General features: G+C 39.1%; 2 protein-coding genes across 5 annotated transcripts; both read left to right on the top strand.

Annotated features, from left to right (window-relative positions):
* Nucleotides 1-991: 991 nt before the first annotated feature.
* Nucleotides 992-26,898, top strand: p2rx5 (purinergic receptor P2X, ligand-gated ion channel, 5). Of its 4 annotated transcripts, XM_010905127.4 has the most exons (13): nucleotides 13,976-14,301; nucleotides 15,430-15,580; nucleotides 17,435-17,506; nucleotides 18,178-18,253; nucleotides 20,937-21,021; nucleotides 21,163-21,243; nucleotides 21,799-21,940; nucleotides 22,769-22,902; nucleotides 23,614-23,707; nucleotides 25,244-25,309; nucleotides 25,928-26,010; nucleotides 26,112-26,333; nucleotides 26,415-26,898. In XM_010905127.4, the coding sequence occupies exons 1-13, from the start codon at nucleotides 14,165-14,167 to the stop codon at nucleotides 26,425-26,427; spliced, it is 1,356 nt and encodes a 451-aa protein (XP_010903429.2). In that variant the 5' UTR covers nucleotides 13,976-14,164; the 3' UTR covers nucleotides 26,428-26,898. The 4 variants fall into 4 exon arrangements, 3 of the variants coding, with proteins under 3 accessions (XP_034149030.1, XP_010903429.2, XP_010903428.2); XM_034293139.1 differs by lacking the exon at nucleotides 13,976-14,301 and adding an exon at nucleotides 992-1,990 and having other exon boundaries at nucleotides 26,112-26,898; XR_002196903.2 differs by lacking the exons at nucleotides 26,112-26,333; nucleotides 26,415-26,898 and adding an exon at nucleotides 24,097-24,310 and having other exon boundaries at nucleotides 13,969-14,301; nucleotides 25,928-25,948.
* On the top strand, nucleotides 4,987-8,104 carry ubb (ubiquitin B). Its single transcript, XM_013134495.4, has 2 exons — nucleotides 4,987-5,097; nucleotides 6,169-8,104. The coding sequence occupies exon 2, from the start codon at nucleotides 6,177-6,179 to the stop codon at nucleotides 8,004-8,006; it is 1,830 nt and encodes a 609-aa protein (XP_012989949.3). The 5' UTR covers nucleotides 4,987-5,097; nucleotides 6,169-6,176; the 3' UTR covers nucleotides 8,007-8,104.
* Nucleotides 26,899-26,931: the final 33 nt, after the last annotated feature.

Raw genomic sequence — 26,931 nt, forward strand, 5'->3', positions numbered from 1 at the left:
GAACTGGAACGCTTTTGTATGTATACCACACAGCCACAAACGTGTGAGAATATTGAGAAGAGAATAGTCAGTACCGGTGCTTTCCTACCGTTACCCGATCTGCGTCTTAACAAATTTATAGCATACGGCTGCCCTGAATGTTGGTCGCGTAGGGCCAAAACCCAGGTCTTCATTCTCACATTACTGACTTATTTTGACCGGGGATACCATCTGAGTACAGTTGAGTTGGTCTGAGTGCTAACTTCCTCTAAGAAACAAAACAGAAAAGTGTTTTGCCCTTCCAGGACCAACATTTTGCAGTCCTATCCACTCTATCCACCTTCCTTGACATTTCCTACAATACATTCACCGCGGCGTGTAGAATAGTTTTTTTGTTTATAGGCCAATATGTATTTCATATCCATTGAGTTGCATTGTGGCCAATGGAATGGGTGGAGTAAAACACCAGCAACAATTGCAAATACAGAGTGCCCCTTGATTTCTTTGCATATAATCATTCTATAGAGTCTCCTGAACATTTCCTACAATACATTCACCGCGGCGTATAGAACAGTTTTTTTTATAGGCCAATATATATTTCATATCCATTGAGTTACATTGTGGCCAATAGGATATAGGATGGGTGGAGTAAAACACCAGCAAAAATTGCAAATACATAGTGCCCCTTGATTTCTTTGCATATAATTATTCTATAGAGTCTCCTGAACATTTCCTAGAGTACATTTTTACAATATACACTAAGCAAAGTGTCAAAATAGATACATTTAATATTATTAAAATCGCGTTTTACCGCGGACTTCTATTTTGAAGGCAAAATCCGAAAACCGGAAGTCTTATTGTTGCTACGGAATCTCTAATGTTGCCTGCATGACGCTAATAGTGTTCACACGCGTATTTTGAAGTGGGCCAGCACCACCCTTTGCCTTAACTTTTCGGGGCCAGCCCCAGAAACACGGTGCCAAAATAACCAGTGTGAAACGGGGTCAAGAATAAAACCGTAGTACGTTTATTGTCCAATCACAAAACCTGCCATTTCACTTTATTTACATTCGCTCGGCGCTACTAACAGCTGCATTTGTTGTGGTCCTTTCACTCTGCGAGATTTTGTCGTTTCGTTATGCCTTCCAAATCTTAGCGAAGTAGTAGCTTTCCGTGGCTGTAAATCTAGCAAATAAGTCGAAAGAATGAAGGTTGACTAACGTTTTCTCTTTCTTTGCGTAGTTTTAACTAAGTTGTCCAAGCAAATACCGACAGGGTGGGCATTGATTAACCGATGTCAAGTTGTTAATTAAATCGCGGTAGCGTAACATTGATCATTTGTGATGTAGGCTACGGTAACATTATTCGCATGCGGGAGAGAACGTAACATTTGTAGCTTATCAAAGAATGTAAAATGGTATTGTGTCGTATTTATCCGTTAGCCCAGGGCTTAGCAATACAAGTGTGAATCCTTATCCTAGGGTTAACAAACTATTGTGTGAACCCGGGGCAAGTGTCTACATGTCACTAGGACCATTAACCCGGGGCGAAGATAGCAATGCAGTGATAAAAGGCCTAGATGTACTTGTTGCAATGGTGCGGCTAATTGTAAACAATAAATTGGGACAACATATACAGAATCTGAAGAAGGATGACATACAAATATATACAGCTGAAAATAAGCATATGATATACATTAATTTACATTTGTTTACAGCATATTCAATGCTATCTAGATGCCAAGCTTAGAATGCAGTATAGTGCAGCTTAACGGTTTAAAGGTGTCTTGGTGTTTTGAGTATGGTCAAGTTAGTGTCTTTGGGGATGATGGCTGGTTGCTGAGGGCCACATCACCGGGAAATAAATGTTTTGAACATGATTGACCTTCTCTTCCGCTGCCTATTACCTTACAGAGAAGTATTGTGGAACAATTGACAATCTAACAGTCAAGCCCTCAGTTTCATCTACAAGAGGTGGGGGACATTTCCTGAGTCAACCACGACCTCCAGAGGTTTGACTGTTACATTTTTTTGTCTCTGTGATCTAGCACTTCGGATTAGAAATGATACAAAGACAATGGGGTTAACAATGTTAGCATTAATCTATGTTTACATAGTCAAAGACATGAAATATGTCTTATTTTATTTTATTGTGGTTATGTATGGTCTAATCAACAATTCTCATGGACTCCTTTTCACCAACAAATGCACTACAATTGTGTTTATGGGATTCAGCTTACTCCTTTCAAGCTTTACCATGAACATTAGATTAACAAAACATGTCATGATCACATGACATGTTTTGATCAAATTGTGAATGGGTGTAGCTACCTATGCAGGGTCTATTCCAGTTGCCTTCAGTATTTTTAGTTATTTCTTTGACTACATCTCTAGATAGCTAGCTGACCATTGATCAATTGCAAGAGGTTTTATTCTAGTTGGTGGGGGCAATAAGCAGACCGGTGTGACCCTGCCTGGATCAACAACATCAAAAATAATAGATTACATGTGACTTGTTTTTATGCCACAACACTGATAAACAGTCAGACTGTCTTAATAGTGCAGTAGGCTTTCACAAGCACATTCTAGTGAAGCTCAACAAGTCCTTAGGAAACAGTGACGTGGAGATCACATGTTTGGATTGAGTCACATGAAATCAACAGCCCACAATGCTGCTGTATCTGCATGGGAATACTGTGACCTAAATACCAGAGGAGTACTGGTTGCACTTAATATACCGTTGGCCAGTCATTAACTTCCTGGAAGGAAGGATAAAATGAGCCCCTCAAAAGCTAAATTTGTATTTGTTCAATATAGCCTTAATTTATTCAGTGGAGCTCATGGTCTGTTTTCTTGTAGTTTCCTAACTACAGCTGTTTCTAATGATTTCTCCAACAAATATGGAATGTTCTGTCCCATGCCATAAGATTCCTCAAGGGATTCCTGTTAATACTGGTGCCAGGACAACAGCCACTCCCTCGTCATCAGAAATGCTGACTTTAGGAAGCAATGGAGGGAACACACTCGATCTATAAATTTTTCTTTTTTACATTTTACCTGGAGTGACTTACAGTAGGGAGTTTTTCTTCTTTGGACTGCCATCCCCCACATATTTCTAGTGTTAGGCATAACATAGCAATGTGTGGTCAGTACACTGTTCATTAACATTCAGTGAAAATGCTTGAAAACGTTTGAAACATTGGGCTATATCTTAACATGTATCTTGTTTATTGCTGTCAAGTGTCTACATGTCACTAGGACCATTCCCAGGAATTATGGGCCCCTGAAAAGATATATGCCTGGGCCCCTCACTTATTGACAACATTGATACGATTCCATTCATTTGGTGCTGCCAAGCCAGTGCTATGGGAAACATACACACTTTTCCCCACCTTAGCAACGGCCCTGTCTCTAGATGTCACAAATATAATGTAACTTTCATGCTGCCAAATTGGTATGTCTAAAAATAACTGATGTTACATGATGGTATTGTTTTATAATACTGTAAATGTCAGTTTCAGGACCGAACAGGGTTAACAAGTTGACCTGGTATTGTGTTCTACCTGTGGAATGTATCTTGTAGCCCTGCCTCTGACACAACAATGTTAATCTTTTTACAGTCTAGTGAATCCAGATAAGCAGTTCCAAAGGGCAACGTTTCACAATGTCCGTTTTTATATTAATTTAGTTTTGATTTACTTATATTCCTATTGTTGTTGCATTGTCGATGATGAACCAGCAAGTGAGCAGTGTGTTACACTGAGTATATTACGGTATCATGTGTAAATGAAAAATGATCAAATTAATCTGCAAAGGTGCTGCCATAGTTTCACCAACTGAATCATGAAATCTAACCAGATGTTTTAGTCGGACAGGATGGTGAAAATTAAAACTGAGTTTCGCTGTATCCCATATACTAAATGAGGAAACATTTTATTTACATTACTTTGACTTGTTTGTTATCAAGAGGCAACCTGTATTTACTGTACCGTGAGATTTGTTAAACCAGTTTGTACACTAAAGCTTATACCTTACAATTCTCAAGTTTTTCTGTCTAGAAATAGGCAGGCTCTTTTTGCGTATCTTTTGTCTCCTAATATGTTATTAATCTCTCATCCGAGAGCTCTGCAGAGTAGGAAGCATAGAGATCTGAGTGTCAGTATTCTAGATCAGCCTGACCTACTTTACATTTGCAGACATAGCAGCTGGTAGCATGTTGGGAGAAAACATTCATATCTGCTTGAAGCTGGTCCTTATGCTGAACTATAATTTCTATAGTAAGTTTGTTGGATGAAAAAAAACACTTAACTCCTTACTTTTTTAAGTTCAAAAGCTTTGTTTGTCATTTGCAATAAGCTACGGCAATGAAATGCTTGGTTCTAGAGATAAGGAAATGCCATGAAATAATAATGTATGGGTATTATTGATATAGTAGACCCATAGGTTATCAAATAGTAGCCTTATTGTAAAACAAAATGTTGTCAAAGCCAGGTATAGAAGACATGAAGTACAGTATGGTTCCTAATGTTTCATAAATCATCCCCAACACTGAACAAGGCAAATAATCTAGTTTCAATAGTTCTTATTGTAAAAATTTTTATATCTCACAAACATTGTCATCATATTGCGTTTTGTTAATGATACAGTCAGACAAGTTCAAAACCAATCACATTCCAAAACATTATCCATACATTTATTTCAAAAATTGAACATGGTTTTTAAAAAAATGAATCGTTCAAACCCGTTCAGTGAGTCACGCGGGTCGCTTTGGGCAGACTGGGCTGTTCTAGCAATTTCGAGAGATATCAGCGCACAGCAAATCAATGTAATTCCGCCGTGTTTGATGTAAAATCGCGTAAATCACGCCAATTAATATGTGTTATAGTATTCATATGTATTGCCGTAGAAATTGATTAATTGCGTGTCATTCTTAACTTTAAGCTTTAGAGCAGGGACTATATTTTTTGTCGCGGATGGATATTGTTACATGACTCCCTAAAACGTCACAGTGTTTTCTTAGTATAAAAGACAGTATCCTCGCGCCCTCCTGGCACAAACGTGAACGGAGAAGACAAAACACCCCAAGTACACAGAAGAATAATTTCCTTCGAGAACAATCGTAAGTATCTACCTTCTTTTTTTTACATTTGAATTGCAAGTTGACCTTTTTAAATTCAATGTTACGTTCATGAGAAATGGGTAGGTGCTGGGCTGTTGTTGCTAACATAACTTATAGAATTCGATCGTACTGTACTGTATCTGACTAAAAGGTAGATTTTTCTTGCGTTCCTTAAAAGGAATAATGTGTGCCTTATTCATTAAAAAAGACTATGGGTTACTAGTATCGTCTCATAGTTTTCGCTTCTTTGCTACGATTACTTGTTTCACCCCTCCCTATATTTTTGCTGATTCATGTCTCTAATCCGTGGCAGGCTAAGCAAGGGCACTACTATCAAAATGGCGTCGGGAGATTGCTAACAAACAAAGCATTAAAAGGCTAGCTACCACTAAACTGTATGTTTGGGCCTACGTGAGCATAGACAGCCCCTAATATTACCAGAAGTAAATTTAATGTGATTTGTTTGTCAATGGCATCCGAATAGATGTTCCCATGTGAATTCTTACATTTTAACACTGTTGTTGTTCACTACATTTGTATGCAGTTGGACAAGTAGTTCTCTTGTGTACATGTAGCTTGTATTTTCAAAATACGAATACCTATTTAGTGTGTAACCACAAATGTATTCCTATTTACTAAGGGTTGATAATTGAGTAATAGTAGATTAACACAAGCTACTTATCAAAAGTAAGAAGTCTTGCATTATGGGTAATCCTGTTCTATTAAACTCGACTTCTGAAACAGACTAATAGAAATAGAATTGTTGACGCATTTTTGGAATTAAATTACTGTCCTCTAAATTTGTTCCATGTCACAAAATACATTGGCCTAGTCAGGATTCCAATCGCTCAAACTACTGGCATGCAGCTTACAGGCCTACCAACTAAACTTATCTTTACCAGTCAACTATATTTCTCCCTTAACATAATGACACTATTTCAAGCTGCAAAATACAAATGTTATGTCTTCAAATAAATGTAACATAAAATACTGCCCACTTCTGACTAGTACCCTTCAATTGAGTTGGATCTATTCAGTTGGTTTGAGAATTAACAATTAGTATATTTTCAGGTTAAAAGATGCAGATCTTCGTGAAGACCCTCACAGGCAAGACCATCACCCTCGAGGTCGAGCCAAGCGACACCATTGAGAATGTGAAGGCCAAGATCCAGGACAAGGAGGGCATCCCCCCAGACCAGCAGCGTCTGATCTTTGCCGGCAAGCAGCTGGAAGATGGCCGCACCCTTTCCGACTACAACATCCAGAAAGAATCCACCCTTCATCTGGTGCTCCGACTCAGGGGCGGCATGCAGATCTTCGTGAAGACCCTCACAGGCAAGACCATCACCCTCGAGGTCGAGCCAAGCGACACCATTGAGAATGTGAAGGCCAAGATCCAGGACAAGGAGGGCATCCCCCCAGACCAGCAGCGTCTGATCTTTGCCGGCAAGCAGCTGGAAGATGGCCGCACCCTTTCCGACTACAACATCCAGAAAGAGTCCACCCTTCATCTGGTGCTCCGACTCAGGGGCGGCATGCAGATCTTCGTGAAGACCCTCACAGGCAAGACCATCACCCTCGAGGTCGAGCCAAGCGACACCATTGAGAATGTGAAGGCCAAGATCCAGGACAAGGAGGGCATCCCCCCAGACCAGCAGCGTCTGATCTTTGCCGGCAAGCAGCTGGAAGATGGCCGCACCCTTTCCGACTACAACATCCAGAAAGAATCCACCCTTCATCTGGTGCTCCGACTCAGGGGCGGCATGCAGATCTTCGTGAAGACCCTCACAGGCAAGACCATCACCCTCGAGGTCGAGCCAAGCGACACCATTGAGAATGTGAAGGCCAAGATCCAGGACAAGGAGGGCATCCCCCCAGACCAGCAGCGTCTGATCTTTGCCGGCAAGCAGCTGGAAGATGGCCGCACCCTTTCCGACTACAACATCCAGAAAGAGTCCACCCTTCATCTGGTGCTCCGACTCAGGGGCGGCATGCAGATCTTCGTGAAGACCCTCACAGGCAAGACCATCACCCTCGAGGTCGAGCCAAGCGACACCATTGAGAATGTGAAGGCCAAGATCCAGGACAAGGAGGGCATCCCCCCAGACCAGCAGCGTCTGATCTTTGCCGGCAAGCAGCTGGAAGATGGCCGCACCCTTTCCGACTACAACATCCAGAAAGAGTCCACCCTTCATCTGGTGCTCCGACTCAGGGGCGGCATGCAGATCTTCGTGAAGACCCTCACAGGCAAGACCATCACCCTCGAGGTCGAGCCAAGCGACACCATTGAGAATGTGAAGGCCAAGATCCAGGACAAGGAGGGCATCCCCCCAGACCAGCAGCGTCTGATCTTTGCCGGCAAGCAGCTGGAAGATGGCCGCACCCTTTCCGACTACAACATCCAGAAAGAGTCCACCCTTCATCTGGTGCTCCGACTCAGGGGCGGCATGCAGATCTTCGTGAAGACCCTCACAGGCAAGACCATCACCCTCGAGGTCGAGCCAAGCGACACCATTGAGAATGTGAAGGCCAAGATCCAGGACAAGGAGGGCATCCCCCCAGACCAGCAGCGTCTGATCTTTGCCGGCAAGCAGCTGGAAGATGGCCGCACCCTTTCCGACTACAACATCCAGAAAGAATCCACCCTTCATCTGGTGCTCCGACTCAGGGGCGGCATGCAGATCTTCGTGAAGACCCTCACAGGCAAGACCATCACCCTCGAGGTCGAGCCAAGCGACACCATTGAGAATGTGAAGGCCAAGATCCAGGACAAGGAGGGCATCCCCCCAGACCAGCAGCGTCTGATCTTTGCCGGCAAGCAGCTGGAAGATGGCCGCACCCTTTCCGACTACAACATCCAGAAAGAGTCCACCCTTCATCTGGTGCTCCGACTCAGGGGTGGCATGTAAATGTTTCTTGTTTCTGACCAATATTTTCAGTTACATTACTGTTCTGACTAGTACTTTTTTTTTAAATTAATGAATGCAAGAATAAAGGTATGAATGTATTTGGTGTCATGTGTTTCCTTGCCCAGTTTGGGGTAATCCAAACAATACCACTTTATATTAAATTACTGTCCTTTTGTGTTTGTCATGACCATGATTATGCAATAATCAGTCCCAGAAGATGGCCATCCATGTTAAGAGCCTTTGCTAAATCCTTTTTCAGGTAGACCAATTCTTCTCCCAATACATTAAAGCTTATTTGAGTAAGTGGCTTAAATATCAACTGTTTATGCTCTATTAGGGTGAGATAGGTGTTGGCTTAATTCTGGGCACTGTTTATATCCTTACCTCTATTCAACACTTCGTGTGCTGGACCCACAGGCAATAACGTTCTATTAAATCAACTTCAAGGTTTTCAATTTATCCTGGGCAGAGGCAAATCTTTTTCACAGAATTCTGATTCATGAGCCTTTGCTGCCCCCTCTTGACTAAAATTCACTTAGTTCCCCCCAACTATATACACTTCTCATGTGTTAAAGAATGTCTGCAAGACCATACTGTCAAATAGTCAAGATGCTTGATGCCCTGGAAGTCCCACTTATTGGTTGCCACAAACATTCAACCATATGTTAGTCACTGATACAGTTAACACATTTATATAGTCTATTGGTTCAGCCTTTTAAAGTCGAATGGGCTTGTAATGGCTTTTTCAATGTTAGAATGTTGTATGTTTCAACATGTCCCTAATTTATATAGTGGTCTTAGGTTTGATTTAGATGTTTGCCCAATTTATAATTGTGTCTGGTGGGGATAGACACAATTTGCGCATTTAGGATTATCAATGCACAGATTAAGGCTGGTATTTGATATTTGATCACCAAAAATATTCTCCATACTATTCGAGACCAAAATAGGATTTAATGAGTGTTTCCATTTTCCTCATAAATATAAAGTACTCCCAAAGTGTCTACAGTGCACTCGCATACTGAACCTGACCCCAGAGCTCATGCACTGTGCATGTCGTCATTGCCCATAAACGAGTGAAGTTTGTCACCCTTGGACAACTGTCTGCACTACATTTCCTAATAAACGACCAAAAAGTGTCGACTGTAGTCATTGAAAGTAGTTGATTGTATTGGAAGCATGGTGGGAAGAATTATTGTGCACTTGTGTACTTTTTGTGAGAAATGTGGTGAAAATACAATTTGATTGCCATGTGATAGAAAACTATAGCAATACAAGTGAATATCCACCAGTGGGCAATGTCATATTTTACATGCGCGCACACACACACTGTTTTTCTATGCTGGTGGAAAGCTGAGACCTAAATCTTACCCTATTCCCTACCTCTAACCCTTACCCTAACCTTAACATAACCATAATTCTAAACTTAACGTCAATAAGCTTACATTCATGCCTAAACTAAACCCCCAATCCTAACACTATGCTGTTTTGTCCTAAACCTACTTCTTAAGCCAGAAATCTAATTCTTTATTGTGGGGACCTGCCAGAAAACCTTGTGGGGACTGATTTGTCAGGTTTTACTATCTGTGTGGCGGACTTTGGGTCAATGGACACTTAAACCTGGCTCACATACACAAACACATGTTTGTCTTTTTATCCTTGTGGGAATCTTAGACCTAACCTTGACACAGAAATCTGTGTTCCTAATTCCCTAGACCTAAACTTAACTTTCTGTAATCTTACCTTCAATAACCTAACCTTTATGTCGAAACTTAATGTAACCCTAATGCCTAAGCCTAAACCTCCCCAGTATTTTCAAAAGCAAAAGTAGCCCAATTCTATTACCAAGCACGTTTATTTGTTTTCCCCTGTAATCTAACCCTGCCCAAAAACCTTGTGGGGATTCTACTGTTTGTTGGTACATAAGCACCCCACATGTACACATGGACTGTCCAACTACTGGCCTATAAAGACCACCAGCATTGTTATTTTAAAGCTTTAAATGCAGCCTGCTGTAGTTTCTACTCTTTGATTGAGAATGGCAAAGATAATCCCAGGACATTATTTAACACCATCCGTCGCCTCCTCCAACCTACAGACTCTGGCAACCACCAAAACATTTGCTGAATTCTTCAAAAATAAATTCAACAACTTTAGTGAGGACTGTTACCCTAATCCCCCTCAGACTCCTTCCCAACCACCCATACCTGCTCCTTTTCTAAGTGACTTTGCCCAGGTAGCAAGCAAGCAAATTCAGTTATATAGCACAATTCGTAAAATAGAAGAAATTCAATGTGCTTTACAAAGAAACCACCTTAAATAACAAGGGTAACTCTTACCACATGAGGCAGACTCTAACCACCTTAAATAACAAGGGCTACTCCTACCACATGAGGCAGACTCTAACCACCTTAAATAGCAAGGGTGACTCTTGCCACATGAGGCAGACTAACAACCTTAAATAACAAGGGTGACTCTTAGCACATGAGGCAGACTCTAACCACCTTAAATAGCAAGGGTGACTCTTGCCACATGAGGCAGACTAACAACCTTAAATAACAAGGGCAACTCCTACCACATGAGGCAGACTCTAACCACCTTAATAATAAGACAAGGGTGACACTAACCACTTTAATAATAAAACAAGGGGGACAGCATCATAATAATAAAACATAGAAAAAGAAAATACAAAAAGACATAACTGACTAGTAGTTTCCATGAAAGAACAGTGATGTGCTCTGTTCTTTGGTCCTGGTTAACATTCTAGCAGCAGTGTTCTGAATGAGCTGCGGAAGTTTCACAGTCTTTTTGGGAGTCCAGTTAAAAGGCAAATACAGTAGTCAACCCTACTAGAGATAAAAACATGGATGAGCTTCTCTTGGTCTTTTTTGGACACCAAGCCCTTGATTCTGGCTATATTGTTAAGGTGATAGATTGCTGTTATGGTGACCGCTTTGATATGATTGGTGAATGTGGGATCTGAGTCTATCAGGACACCAAGATTACGCACTTGGTCCCTGGTTTTTAGGGCCAGAGAATCCAGCTCTTTACTAATACTAGTTCTCTTATTTTTGTTGCCAAACACAACAACCTCTGTTTAATCTTGGTTTAATTGTAGACAATTTTGGTTCATCCAGGCATGTATGTGTTGTATACAGTAACACAGTGAGTCTATTGAGCTGTAGTCATACTGTTCGAGGGAAATATATATTTGAGTATCATCTGCATAGCTATGGTAGTTAATGTTGTTGTTCTGTAGAATTTGGCCCAGAGGTAGCATATAGAGATTGAAGAGAAGTGGTCTGATCCCTGGGGTATTCCGCGTGTCATAGCCACCCTATCAGATTCATGATTGCCAATGGTGACAGAGTAACTCTGGCCATCTAAATAAGACCGGAGAGACCTACCCAATTTTCCAGCTTGTCCAGAAGTTATTTTATTCGATTCAGTATTCAGCCATATATCATTTAAAACTTTTATCAGAGCCGTTTCAGTACTATGGTGAGGTCGGAAGCCTGACTGAAAGACCGCTTGAGTTCACAAAATTGCTGAATTTGATTGAAGACAACCTTATCAGTGAGGCTTAATGGCAGCTGTTTTTAGAGATGTTGGGAAAATGCCTGATTGCAAAGAGCAATTAACTATTTGCTTTAGGTCCATTGTTATTGAGTTAAATACTGTTTTTAAAAAGTCAGATGGCAGTGTGTCGAGACAACATGTGGAAGCTTTAAGATGTCAACCTGTTTCTTCTAGGGATTTTTGATCAATTGTATTATATTGCGACATAATAACTAAGTTATGTCTTGGCGGTCATAGTGACTGTACAGTGTCATTGTTTGACTGTGTAGTTCTGATGGTCTGTCTAATAGTTTAGATTTTTTTTACTAAAGAAACATGCAAATTCATTACATTTCACAGTGGACACGACTTCTGATGCTATCTGCGTTAGGTGTTGATAAGCTTGTTGACCATGGCAAAAAGAGTGCTGGTATTGTTGATATTCTTGTTGATCATTCCCAATAAATGTTGCTGTCTAGCCCTGCATAACTCATAGTTGAAGCTACAAAGGCTTTTTTTATAGATGTCATAGTGGATTTGAAGTTTTGTTTTTCTCCACTTAAGTTACGCTTTCCTACATTCTCTTTTCAGGGTGTTTACCATCATGGTGTTTCTCCACAGTGCTTTCTGTTTGCTCAGAGTTTTCCTTGCCTTTAACGGTGCAACATGATCCATGACATTCAATATTTTGGTATTAAATTTATCTCCATAAATTGTAGACAATTGCTACTGTTCTGGAAATCATATTAAAAATTAAATCTTCCAGCGGCCCTCTTGACCCTATCATTATTTATAAAATGCTCAGCCACTCCCATTGATTTTGTTACTTGTTTTTTTCAACTAGTCCCTGCACACTGGGCAGGTACTGTCACTTTTCAAGAAGACAGCGATCTCCCCCTTATTCAAGAAATCGTCCCTTGACCCAGACATTCTTTCAAACTACAGGTATATTTCCAAACACCCATTCTTATCTAAAGTCCTAGATGTTGGCAACTCAACTTCACTCACCTCAGTGTTGACCAGTGTTTTTACGTTTTCCAGTCTGGCTTCATGCCAATGTATAGTACTGAGACAGCATTGATGAAGGTTGTTAATGATCTTTTCATGGCTGCAGATACAGGATCCCCCTCCATTTTGATTCTTCAAGACCTCAGGGCTGCTTTTGATGCATTAGATCACACCATTCGACTCCAAAGCCTAAGAGAGCACACTGCTATCTCTGGGACTGCCTTAAACTGGTTCAACTCTTACTTCTCTAACCGTCACTGGACGCCCCTGTCTCAGCCCCAAGATTTTATGCTGCTCTAGGGGAACGCACTCTCTAAATTTTTCTTGTCTCCTGCTCCGATTAAAATTAGGAGGACATGAGGTCTTGGGGCACACCTCCTGAGTACCAGACTCGAAAGACTTGTTGCTGTCCCGGTCCAAAGTCCTCCTGGTTGTGTTGCAGATCAAGACGATACCTGACGATTCCAGCTGCCAATCTAATAAAAAGCATATCTATTAATTTGTCTCTCCATAATTGATTCTGGGAATGCAGTATAAAGGGGGCCTGTCAGCAAATTCAGTAAATAAAATACAGCTCATTCAAAACAGAGACAATCAAAAAAATCTGCCCACATCACACCTCTCCTTGGTGACATTTATTGGCTTCCTGTCCCTAAAAGAAATGAACTTGAAATTATATTTTTAGTCTATAAAGCTATCAATGGCTTGGGACCTGTCTACTTATCTGACCTGCTCTCCCCCAAGAACCTCCATGCCCTCTACAGACTAGCAACGCCAATCTGCTCAATGAACCAAGAACCCAGCTCTGAAAAATGGGAGACTGTGCCTTTTCTTACATTGAATCTCACCTCTGGAACTCCCTTCCTGACAGCCTCAGGGCTGCACAGTCATGGCTTTTAAAGTAGGTCTTAAGATGTCTCTATAGGTTGGCCTACCCTTCCCTTTAATTTAATCATACTGTACATTATTATATAATAATGTGTATTATCATTTTAGTTTACTGTATTATCATTATAGTTTAATGTATACATTGTGTGTGTATATTTTATTTATTTTTACTTCATTTTTATCTGATCGTTATTTTATTTCTTTAATATTATTTTTTTCTTTTTCATGCACTTTGAGATTATTTCTCTATAATGAAAAGCGCTTTACAAATGCAATCAATTAATATTAGTAGTATTATTGGACAGGGTGACAGTCTGCCTATGCCTGGAGAAGAGATAACGCTACATGTTTATTAACAGAAATAAAGAGCAAATCTGAAGTCTGGTGTTAAGAGGGTGAGGTTGAAGCTTATTGAAATTGGCAGGCATGGGAACACAGATTAATTGCAAGAACTACCTGTTAAAATCTACATTTGAGATCAGATTATTATTATCTCATTGTCTCATTATCAATAGAATCCAGAAACTGATAGCCGCTATGGGTTAGCCCAGATCATTGAATGGCAGCGGCTTTGGACGATAGGAACAGAGTTCCTGAACAGTTTTTTATAAACAGCCCAATGCAGTTGTAGGCAACTGATTCCAGTGTTGCCTGTGGAAGTCACACGCGCAGACACAGGCTGTCAAAGTCTCCGGAGAAGAATAATGGGTGAATTGACTTGGGGAGCCTTTTTCCTGGGTTTCCTCAATTTTAAGACAGAAAAATATGTAATCGCTGAAAACCGAAAATTGGGAATCTCATTTAGAGTTTTTCAGATCTGCGTGCTGGCATACGTGATAGGGTGAGGTGCATGTCTTACTTTTTTTATTGCATGATCGCAATCAGAACAATTAGTACACCCGCAAGAAAAATGCATTTGAAAGAGTCAATCATTTTTGATACAATGGCTGTAGATATAATTGTCATTTCATTTGTACTTGTCTTTCGTTAAGGTCGTTCAAGCGACCACAATGGGACATATGGGTATGGTGTTGGTGACTGACGTAATTGCCTCATTACTGTAATATATTTACACACCCAGGGACTATATTGAGGCACTATGAAACTTTTTACATAGTAAGATATATATTTTGCTAAAGTAAATATATAGGTCCAGAATTCCAAAGAACTTTAGGGTGTCTTCCCCTTCACGAGGCTACTGTCTTATACTTTAAATAAGATAGCGGCGGATACTTATTTTCGCGGACCTCTAAAGAAAGAACTGTATCTCTTTCACTTAAATCCAGAAGCGTCTGCGCATGTGCGGATCACGTTCTGCCAAATATTCACACCATGCACCCTTATATATGTTTAGCTCGATTAGAAGACTACCAGATCTAACATTTATGTGCTCCTAAAAATGTCTTCCATGTAATTATCGACTCAATTATTTATAAGAAAATATGAAATTACTTATTGCAGTTGGGAAATGAAGCAAATAATGTTAGTTGAATTACTTTTTACCTTAAATAATCCACCCATGTTACAGAGGCAAATTATTTCTTTACATATCCCTCAAGGAAACTGGCTGACAGAATCTTTTCTCATTAAAATGTATTCTGTGAAAGTATACTTTACATTTTATTTTCTAAGAGTGTACTTTATATGAATAAAATATTTATGCAAGGACAGTATACCCATACTGTAAATTTTTCCCCATTAACTATCAATTACATTTTCATATGTGAGTCTGCTGTAAATTGCCATAAATAGTTAAAATATATGACAAATATTGCAGAAAGAAGTTGTAAGACGCAAAGAATAATAATAATAAGCACAAGCAATCAACCAATCAATTATGAGGACCACAATGGATTAAGTCTTCAGAGTTTATTATATTTATATTATCAATATTTTGTTATATGTATATCTTTTGTATTTTAAATTGTCAAATAAAATTAATTGAAAATCCATGTGTTAAAATTCTCAGGTGGGTTTTAATCTATAAGAAAGGATACCAATCGAGGGAAGAAACGGTTCAGAGCTCTGTCATTACAAAGTTGAAAGGAGTGGTCATGACCAACAACACAGAATCTGGACCTCATCTGTGGGGAGCTGAGGATTATGTTATACCTCCATCGGTAAGATCCAGTTACATCTAAAAATAATTATGTTAAGTTGACCAGCCATTGTCATTTTCTGGGGACTTTTGTTTGGTGGCTTGTCCCGGAAAAGAAAAGTAACTCTAAGAGGATTTTCCAGCTGATAGAGGTTTCAGTCTAAGCAAAATTGCCTAAACAAAGATTGCAGGGTATATCCTTATACAAACACATTGGCATCTGCTGAATTTTTATAAACAAGTTTGGTAATTGATGCATTGTAACCACTGCATGAACAACCATGCCCAGAATGTGTTACATTGCATAATGCTATCATTCCAGAAACAACATCAGTTCTCAAACTTAGGTGACTCTACAATAACTAAATGAAAGATTTCAACCAATGCTTCATGAAGCACCTCCCACAAGTTGGATTGGCTTGATGGGCACTTCTTACGTACCATACGGTCAAGCTGCTCCCACAACAGCTCAATAGGGTTGAGATCCAGTGACTGTGCTAGCCACTCCATTATAGACAGAATACCAGCTGCCTGCTTCTTCCCTAAATAGTTGTTGCATAGTTCATGGGTCATAGGTCATTGTCCTGTTGTAGGAGGAAATGGCATGGCGTTGCAAAATGGAGTGATAGCCTTCCTTCTTCAAGATCCCTTTTACCCTGTACAAATCTTCCAGTTTACTACCACCAAAGCAACCCCAGACCATCTCATTGCTTCCACCATACTTGACAGATGGCGCCAAGCACACCTGCAGCATCTATTCATTTGGTCTGTGTCTCACAAATGTTCTTCTTTGTGAACCAAGTTATTGTAAGGTTTTCATTTTTCCCCCTCAAAGATTTCAGTTTGTTTTTCATTTGAATTGTTCACATTATAGGTCACATTAAAATTTATCTTTGTCTCATTTTTTTTACTTTACAGAAACCTGGCATTTTAACAGGTGTGTGTAGACTTTATATATCCACTGTATATATAACAATAAAAGAACTTTATTTCATAACACAGATTCCGTATTAATTTCACATGAGGTGTAAAATACAGAATTTTACTTGCTACAAGCAGATGTAAGCAACTGTCAGATTGTTAGTAACGACTTTACAGTGCACAAATAGATGAATAATTCAATACTAATTCAGTTGAAGCTTAAGTAATTCAATACTAATTCAGTTGAAGCTTAAGCTCAGTCAATGGGCAAATACATTTTACATGAGTCAGCGCCCAGGGCGAGCAGGGTTTGCACATTTTCTAGCTTTCCATTGGTCCTCCACCCAAGTGGAGGTAGGTGGAAGAAATCTCCACCTACCCATGCAAAACCAAACCTTCCAGAGATATAGCATTTAGATGATTGCATGTTTTCAATTATCATCTTGTGGTGTCTTCATAAACTCATTAACTTCCACATTTTGTATCTACATTTTTATTTTTTGAGTAACAGGAAACATGCAACTTTATAGTACCATATCCACATAGACAGTATATCTGATCATGGAATGCAAGTATTGCACTCTTTGACATAAAGATGTGTGCTATTTTAAACATACATGTAATGCTATTTTGGAATATGAGATGCTGACCAGTGTAGTTATGTATTTTGTTCTTACATTAGTTTGAGGAACATGTCTAATGATAAGTCTTTAATGTTTATCTTGTGCTGTCATAGAAATGGCAATTATTGTGGTCATTGGACATTTAGGCCTATTGTATAGACCATTAAACAATAGAACAATACTAATTTGTGTACAGCATTGAAAGCTTTGGCAAATATGCGTACTAGGCTTTGACTTTGTACAGTGAACAAACATTTAATTCATCCAACGACTTACTTGATCGTAGAAAAAACTGTGCAGTGTTCAGAAATGTTTTTGTTGTTGTTTTTCAGGGTGAACAAGTCTTTTTCATTGTTACAAATTACATTGAGACCCCAAATCAGAGGCTTGGGTTTTGTGCTGAGGTAAGTGAAAAGCAATATTGTGCTGCCATAACCTAGAGAAAAACTTTGTGTATTGACTTTATTTTCAACGATCCCCAAATTGTGAAACAGAGATAAGATATTTAATGCAAGGAAATTAAACTCCACAAAGTCAGTGCAAAGATGAAATAATTATTGCAATGGCAAACAAGTAAAAAATGTAGTATTCATTTTAGGCGGATTGTAGAACTTATGATGCCTCAGGCTGAAAATGTATTTCCCATGTGAATGATAGCTTGACCTTTGCCATTGTCTTTCAACATTTGATTATTTGATGTTAGCGTGATCTCTGGGTGAATATTTTCAGATTTTCTTTTAATAGCTAAATCATTATATTTAATATTGATAAATATGTCTTAGTTTGATGTTGCTTTTTAGTGGTAAAAATATTTTTCTACACTAAAATAGCATAATAATAACAATAATTAGTATTGAAATGAAATTCAACACTACTGTTGTTTGCTCCTTGGGGTTTAAGGCCGGGTGTCTCTGTAAAGCACTTTGTGACAACTGCTGTTGTAAAAAGGGCTTTATAAATACATTTGATTGAAATGGTACTCCTGTTTGTTGCTCTCCTGTAAGTCACATTCAATACACTGCTTTGCATATAGGTTTGCATTTTTAACTACAGCAATGTGGTCTATTTCCTCCAGAGCTCTAAAGTACCAGATGGCCAATGTGTAAACCATGAGGATTGTGCAGAGGGAGATGCAGTAGTAGCCGGTCATGGTGAGTAAGGCTGGCTGGAAAGTATTTTACTCACTGTCTCAGTTTTCTACAAAATAGGACCTAACATTAAGGTGCCTTTATTCCTTCACACCTTATTTATGGAACAAATTGCATATCCAACTTAAGGTAGACACTCTGTGTCCCTTGCCCATTTAAAAAAAAATTAATAGAGGATCATCTGAGTGTAGTCTGTTGCATTCTCTGTTTCTCTGTTGCATTGTGTCTTTGTTTTGTATGTTTTTGTTTGTGTGCCTAAACTGTATATTTCACAGAAAATGTTAATGATGGTTATGGGAGCAATGTGTCACAACACACAGTGCATCATATGGTGCTTATGGTTCTGTGTAGCCACAGACCAGTCAGGGTGCCCATGATGACCCCTGTCCACCACTGAAAGCACCTACAATGGGCATTCGAGTATCGGAACTGGAGCTTGGAGCAGTAGAAAGCCACCTGGTCTGATGAGTCACATTTTCTTTTACATCACGTGGACGGCCATATACGTGTGCACCATTTACCTTGGGAAGTGATCACACCAGGATGCACTGTGGGAAGACGACAAGCTAGTGTAGGGAGTGTGATGCACTGGACAATTTTCTGCTGGGAAATCCTGGGTCTGTGCACTCATATGGACATCAATTTGACACGTGCCACCTACCTAAACATTGTTGCAGACCAGGTACACCCCTTCATGGACATTGTATACCCTGATGCCAGTGGCCTTATATCAAGGTGTGCATAATTACTAGACAGCTTCATGACCTCTGGTAAAATGGGCCAAAAAAGAGATCTAACTGACACTGAAAAGTCAAAAATTGTCAAATCCTTTTCAGACGGATGCAACACCCTTGAAATAGCTAAACTATTGATGCGTGGCCAGCAGACAATCACATTTTATGTTACGAATAGTCAAGTGGGGCGCAAAAAATGCATGGAGATTAAATGATGAAAATGTATTGCAAAAGACTTGAGAAGTATTAAACGTGAAGCTACCAGGAACCCATTATCCTCTAGCTCCACCATATTCCAGGAATGCAACCTACCTGGAGGGTCCAGAAGTATAAGGTGTCAAGTGCTCAAAGACATGGCCAAGGTCAAGGAGGCTGAAAGAAGACCACCACTGAATAAGATTGACACGTTGAAGCATATAGATTGGGCAAATAAATACCTGAAGACAGATTTTTCTAAGGTTTTATGGACAGATGTAATGAATGTGACTCTTGTTGGACCAGATGGATGGGCCTGTGGTTGGATCACTAATGGACACGGCACAACTTCAAGTCAGGTACCAGCAAGGTGGAGGAGGGGTACTGTTATGGACTGCTATCATTAAGGATGAGGTAGTTGGATCTTTTAGGGTTGAAGATGGACTGAAACTCAACTCCCATGCCTACTGCCTGTTTTTGGAATATACTTTTTTCAAGCAGTGGTACAGGAAGAGGTCCTCAGCTTTCAAGAAGGCCATGATCTTTATTTAGGACAAGTACTCCACTATTGGCTAGCAAGCAATGGCCTCTAAGAGGCCTGAATAATGACCTGGCCCCCTTCCTCACCTGACTTAAATCCAAAAAATTTGAGATTTACAGTTGGAAGACAGTGGACCTCTTTGAACAGCATTTGGGATGCTGTGGTTGCTGCTTCAGCCAAAGTTGATCGTGAATAGATCAAGAAACTGACAGACTGCATGGATGGAATGCTCAAGGCAGTTATTGCAAAGAAGGGAGGCTATATTGATCACACCATATTTTTTGAAAAGACACACATTTTCATTAATTGTCATTTTGTGTCACTTATTTGTTACACTTACTTTAAACATTCAAAATAAACAAGAGAGTTGGGAGAAATTATTTTTGTAATATAGTTGCCTAATAATTCTGCACACCAATTGTTTCCTAATAAGTGTGCACAGTTATGTATTCCCCTGGGAAAGATCAAAACTCACTTTTCCTTTGTTAAATATTCAGGTTTGAGGTTAAATTATAATTTGGATTGACATACAGCATTGTGATTGTTCAACAATGAAAGAAATCTTGCGAAATACAATGTGCCTAGTAATTGTGCACTCAGAGTATGAGCATAGGACTAAGTAACAATAAGTTCAGTATAAATGAACTGAATATTTTTTTTGCTGAGCAGTTACTTATACATTTACATTATTTACAAATGAACACTGGCTTTGGTTGCATTTCTCAGAAATGCACATACACCTTGTTAGGTTCTGTTTGTTTGGTTCAGATTTTGCTTTTGTTTTTGAATGTGGCATGTTTGGTTTTTGTCCTTTGCCTGTGAACTTAGCTTGTCTTTTTGTATTGTTGGTTACACCTGTGCCTTGTTTGCTCCCTCGTTGCGTCCCTATTTAAGTTCCTCCTGCCCCAGTGTTTCTTGTTGGTCATTGTGTGTCCGCGTGTGTGGTTTGTGAGTCTTTCTTGATTAAGTTACTTTGGTTTCTTGAATCTTCTGTGTCTGACTGCCCATGCCAAACCATGACACACCACGTATAAGCTTATGACAATAAACAAAATGAAAAAGGGACAAACATCTTTATGGAAAATTCTTGGATTTCAGTTATTTTTGAATGTCAAAATACACATTTTGGGAACTCATATGTAAAACGTCCCCCTAATTTCCCCCACAGCATATGTCCTCCCAGGATTTTAACAGGGATCTTTTTTTTTTCGTACAGGAGTAAAGACTGGAGTGTGTTTAAACTCTACAGGGACATGTGAGATACATGGCTGGTGTCCTGTTGAGACGGGCCGGAAACCCCTGTGAATATTCATTGTCTTTTGCTATAGAAATAATGAACTAGTCACTTTTGCATTAACACTCAGTAAAAATTCATTACATACAGCAATACAGTATGAATTAGTACAGCAGTTACTCTGGCTTACATTTTTTCCCCTTTCCAGGGTGGCTTTATTAAGCAAGGCAGAAAACTTCACAATTTACATCAAGAATTTCATCAGATTTCCAAAGTTTGAATTCTCTAAGTAAGTGGTTATGAGTGGGACTAAGTGGGGCTTGTTCATACAGCCTTCAGGCTACAGCAGTAGCAGCTATCTATCAGTAAAGATACAATCAGTGTCAGTGACATAGTTCAGTAAGTATGTGTGAGCAGGGCCGTTGGGGGGTAAATGTCCTTTCTATTAATACACCCCCCATAGCCATGTAGCCCAGGGCCCTGTGTGTGTGTGTGTGTGTGTGTGTGTTTAGTTAGATAGTAGAGCGGTCATCTGAGACGTCCTTGACTGTAGACCAGACTTCTGGACCAATGTCAAAACAGATCTGATTAGCTCACTGTGGTCTAAATGCTAGTAGGGTTGTTCTTGTCGATTATGTTTTGTAGTTCCTTCTTAGTGCAGTGTAAGATATTTAAGAAATAATATAATAATAGTGCTGTACCTTACCTTATCTAAGGGTCAAATAGAAAATGTTGTCATTTTAAACTGATAAGGCTTTGCTATTCGGTTAAATTGACTTGGTCTATGTCACTAGGTCAAGTATGTTTACTGTAGCTTAAAATGTTCCCTTTACCTTCCATTCAGGTCCAACATCCTGGACACCGGTAATGACTCATATCTGAAGAGATGTTCATATGACAATGTCCTCCATCCCTACTGCCCCATTTTCCGTCTGGGAGACCTAGTTAGCAGGACTGGGCACAACTTTCAGGACATGGCTGTAGTGGTACATATTAGCATTGTTTGCACTATTTCTTCCAATATATACTTTATTTAATGGGATATCACCATAGAGGTTACGATAACTATTTACTTGGCAGAGATTGATCTGGCACACATGGCGTTAAACAGCCAGTAATCAGATTAGGTTTCAGTTGAAATTCCAGATGTGACCTTTCATATTTATTCTATGAAAAATAAGGAAGCTGTGATATAGTTCTCCGTTCATCTTGTCCACATGATAATGAGGCTTGCTTTCAGGCAGTTAACAATTTTTGTTGTAATTTCATTTAATTTGGCATTTCCTTTTTTTTCCTCTGCAGTTTAGTTGTGACAGACATTTAAATGAATATGATAATTGCATAATTACAACAACAGTATAAAACATACTGTGACAGTTGATAGAAATTAATTGACTTCACAGAGCCCTACATAAAGTACCCTCCCCTCACATTCTCAGCAAGATCCGAATAGACATTTACAAGTAAACACTACCTCTAGCTGTTTGTATTGCAAGACATCGGGCATAGAACAGACAATGGGTTGACCAGAGGCATTCTTACCTTACATGGCAAAGACGATTAGCAGATTATCTACTATGTTATGGTTTGAGGTGCCAGTTGATACATCAGGATGATAACGTTTTAAAATACAGTATATTTCTGTTCCTAGTTGTTATTGTTTCACCAAATGTTTATGTAAGTGCAATCTTGATAGGGTTAAGGAAGTAAATCTTGATTTGCAGGAAAATAAGTAATCATCCACATTTAGATCAATGTCAAATAAGTTTTCTTTTCAGAAACCATGTCTCTTTCTCTCTCTCTCTCTTTCTTAGGGTGGGTCAGTGGGAATTTTGATAGAGTGGATTTGTGATTTGGATAAGGACTACTCACAGTGTAACCCAGCGTACAGCTTCACTCGTTTGGATATTAACTTAAACAGCTCTGTCACGTCTGGCTACAACTTCAGGTACATCGAGTGTAAACATTATTTAAGCACATTGTACTTCAAGGAGATATAATAATAATGTATTGTGCTCTCTCCAAGTAATGTATTTAACAAGCCTGTTTAGATTACTACAATTGTTGAGACAAAAATTTCATTTAAATAGGATTTACATATTTTGTAAATACAATTTACATTTCATGCTAGCAGTGAGAATATTTTGCTACACGGTACGGTGCAAAATGCAGGTGCATCACATTGGCCAGACACTTACCAGGAAGATGTATAAACGTACTGACAGTGCTGTTTACATGGTAACTAACACGGGGCTCTTTGTCAAAGTGCTGTTGCTGATGAAAATGTCAGATGTTTTTAGCTCCTTCTCAACAACAAAATTATTTTTCATCTGATACTGTTTATGGGGTTGGAAGGACCTAAAGGAACCAACTTCTTACGTTACTGCTCATTCTACCAATACACATAGAACAAGACATCATCTTTAGACCATGTAGCCGCAGAAACATCTGTGAGAAAAATATCCCACGTAACCTTGGAAGGTGACCTGTGACAATTGACATTTTTACCAGTTTACGCTATCATTCTTTTTATCTTTGATGCAAATCTGGCAACAAATCTTGTTAATCAAAAACAAACTATTGTAGTGTAAAACCATTTTAATCTCAGATCCCTATAAAGCAGATGTTGACATTTCTAAACAGCTGATTTGTTTTTCAGATATGCCCGATATTACAAAGATGAAACTGGCAACAGCTATCGGACTTTATATAAAGTCTATGGGATTCGCTTTGACATCATGGTGAATGGACGGGTATGATTCTTGCTAAACTTATCTATTTTAATGTGATCTGTAGTCAGGTTTTCTGTAGTCAGGTGGTTTTCTTTTGTCAGGCACCTCAAGTTTTATTATTATTTAGTGCTCTATTGCACATATTGGTCTCTCCAGCTACAAATGCAAAATCCAGGATACACTTTCACACTTCATCCTCCAGCCACTGTGGTGTTCTGGACATCAGGTGCAGCCAATTAAGATCCCATCCAAGGACTCCTGCATTTTGCAACACAGGGTTAATAAACATTTGATCAAAAAAAGCATTGGATATTATTTGTCACAAGGTGATGTCATTCTTCATTATTATTACTTATCCTGTCCCCAACTTGGTGAGGTCATAAATCTACAGTTCTGTCTTATTGCCACAGTTCCCTACAGATTCAGAAGAGTTGAAGATCATAGCATCTTCAACTCTCTTCCTCATAACATTCACATCAAGCCATTCTGCTTTTCTCCATGCTGCTCTTAATATTAACATAAAACCATGGGTCCATGGGAGTATAATTACCAGTAAGAGTTCTGGCTAATTGTTCCGCACAGAAGGAAGGAGCTGCAGGTTAAAGTAAAGTGCTCTACCAAAAGGTAAGATGCTCATTATCAAAAGATAATGTAATGTACCATTTTGTGCTTTTATAGATTTTCTAAGTATCTGTGGGCTTTCTATCCCAGCTCCTCTTCACTTCTTTGCTTTTTATCACTCAAAATTGGGTACCAATTTTGGTTTACCTTGTCTCGTTATGTTTCAATGACTTCTTGTGGTAGGTCATGCACCTACCTGCAAGCTTAATCTAAATTTTGGTTTGGTATAATTTTTTCTAATTGAAAGAGCAGTATCATGAACAGCAAAAGAGCTTGGTGAGATGTGCTTTAGGGAATCTCAATAGTTGGATCTCCTGAACCTGCTATGAAGGCAAGGACATAATTTTGAATTGGATCTCAGGAAAATTGGAAATGGAGATATGTTTAATATAAAAACTTTTTTTTTTTACAGAATACTACATTGTAGATTATCTCTTAAAATAACTTAGTTAGTCCTATGCTAATATCAAATTCCTCATCAGCCTTCCTATAAGAAATTCCTCATCCTGTAAGAAATTCATCACAGAGCCAAAACCTTTCTCCATAAAGCAATGGAATTTCCTAAAATAGATACATTTGGCCAAAAGAAATTTGAGATTTAAATGTTTCTGGTGAAGTAAACAAAATGTAATTAGTTTGTGAGTAAAAGGATTTGCTCCTTGATAGGCTAATGAGGAAATTGACCGATTCTTCGACATAAGCTCACAATTGAGTCCCAAATGAGTGCAGCAAAAACAGTAGGGTAGTTTCTGGTTTTGTGACAATATGAACAGGTGTAGGATGTTAACTCGAGACAAATCATCAAACACTTGATTAGTGAATTAGTGCCTATTCAGTGCCTATTGAATTGTTTGGGGATGCCTGATGAGATGGCTGAATACCTCTGTATAACCATATGTCTCAAATCAAATGTTCTGTTGTTTATTGTTTTTTTAGGCTGGAAAATTCAATATCATTCCAACAGTAATAGCTATTGGGTCTGGGTTTGCTATTATGGGCATGGTAAGTCATTTAATACATACCTAATGTGACTATTTTGTCCCAAGAAGTCTGCTGTTCACATTCAAAGATATGTGTTGTTGTCTCAAGCTTTAGTGGGGGTATTTGCTTTGTTTCTATCATGCTCATTACTGTGAATCTATTGTTTAAGATTATTCAATATCAAGACTTTTGTTCTAAATTATTGGTCCTCTTAGATGAGCAACAGATTCGTAATACTGAATATGTAATTTTGTTTTCTGTCAGCTGTTTTATGATATTGCAACCAGGTTTTTGGCTAAAGTTTACCTTATTAAAGTTGACCTCATCAGGGAATCTTTGATGGGGCAATTTGAAAGCAAATAGCCACATCAAAGATCCACCCCCATATTTTACAGTATGTATTGGGCTCCTTTTATAGTTGTTATTTTCTTTAATAAATGCATCTTTACTTTTTAATTCCCGATCCAACTGCTATGTTCATGCCCTCCAGGAAATGTAAACACATGGAAACTGCTAAATTACACGAGGAATTGCATTGGAACCTTTACTACTAAAATATATATTGAAGGTGCTTATGAAATGTTTTCTTGACTGTACTGTATTTCTTAAACCTAAACCTGGGCTTTGTCTTTGTTTTAGGGAAAATTTGCATGTGATATGATATTTGTCTACATGTTGAGCACAAGTTCCTTCTACCGAGACAGGAAATTTGAGATTCTCAAGTAAGACATTATAATTTCACTAATTAAAATGTAAATTAACTATTGGATGGCTTGCTGCATTAGCTTCCAGTCAGTAAATCATGTAAATCAACAATTTACAGGAAAGAACGGATTAAGAGGCACAAAGAGAGTTTGAAGACAGTTGTCAACCGAGACACAAGAAAACACAGGAAACATGCAGCTGAAAAAGAGAAGCTCACCACACTGTCCATGAAAAATGAGGAGAAACCAGAGCGCACTGATCAGGATCTGGAGAAACAGGACCTTAAAAGTGGGAAGCAAAAGGACGTTCACATAATTTCTCCGCGAACTGTCGGGCAACGGTATAATACTCACCCTCCACGACCACGACACTGACCAATTCAAAGTTGAGACACATTTTTACTTACCCTTTATTAACACAGGTTGTCCAATTGAGGTCAGAAGACCTGTTTTTCAAGTGACCTGAAAAAAAGATGTTCTGCTATCATCAAGAAGGCTAGACTGGGTCCTGTAGCAGTTGGAAAGTGAAACAAGGGGTGCATGAGATGGTAATCTGGATGTCCACCCCCTTTCTCCTTTACCAGCTGAAATTTCTGCTCTGGAGTCATGAACTGATTGGTGACTGATAGGCTAGTAAAGAAAACTGGCAATGCTGTCCTCGCCTTACTCTATTGGTGGAATGGCAATGCAGATGCTCTACTTAGCAAGATCATCAAAGGAAAAAGCACCAGCACATTTCTGTATTATGTATTTGTTCAACATGAGAGCATAATGCATATTTTTAGGGGGTTCATAGGACAAGCAACCAAGGCAGAGGGCGGAACTAGGATATGTTGGTTGGGAGGTTTCTTCATACCTAAACAAGATGCTTGTAGTATGAAATCTTTGATGAATTGTATTGGTAATGGATCTGTATGTCAAATGGACATTGTTAGAACA

Source organism: Esox lucius, chromosome 7 (genome assembly GCF_011004845.1).
Source record: "Esox lucius isolate fEsoLuc1 chromosome 7, fEsoLuc1.pri, whole genome shotgun sequence".
NCBI classification, from domain to species: domain Eukaryota; kingdom Metazoa; phylum Chordata; class Actinopteri; order Esociformes; family Esocidae; genus Esox; species Esox lucius.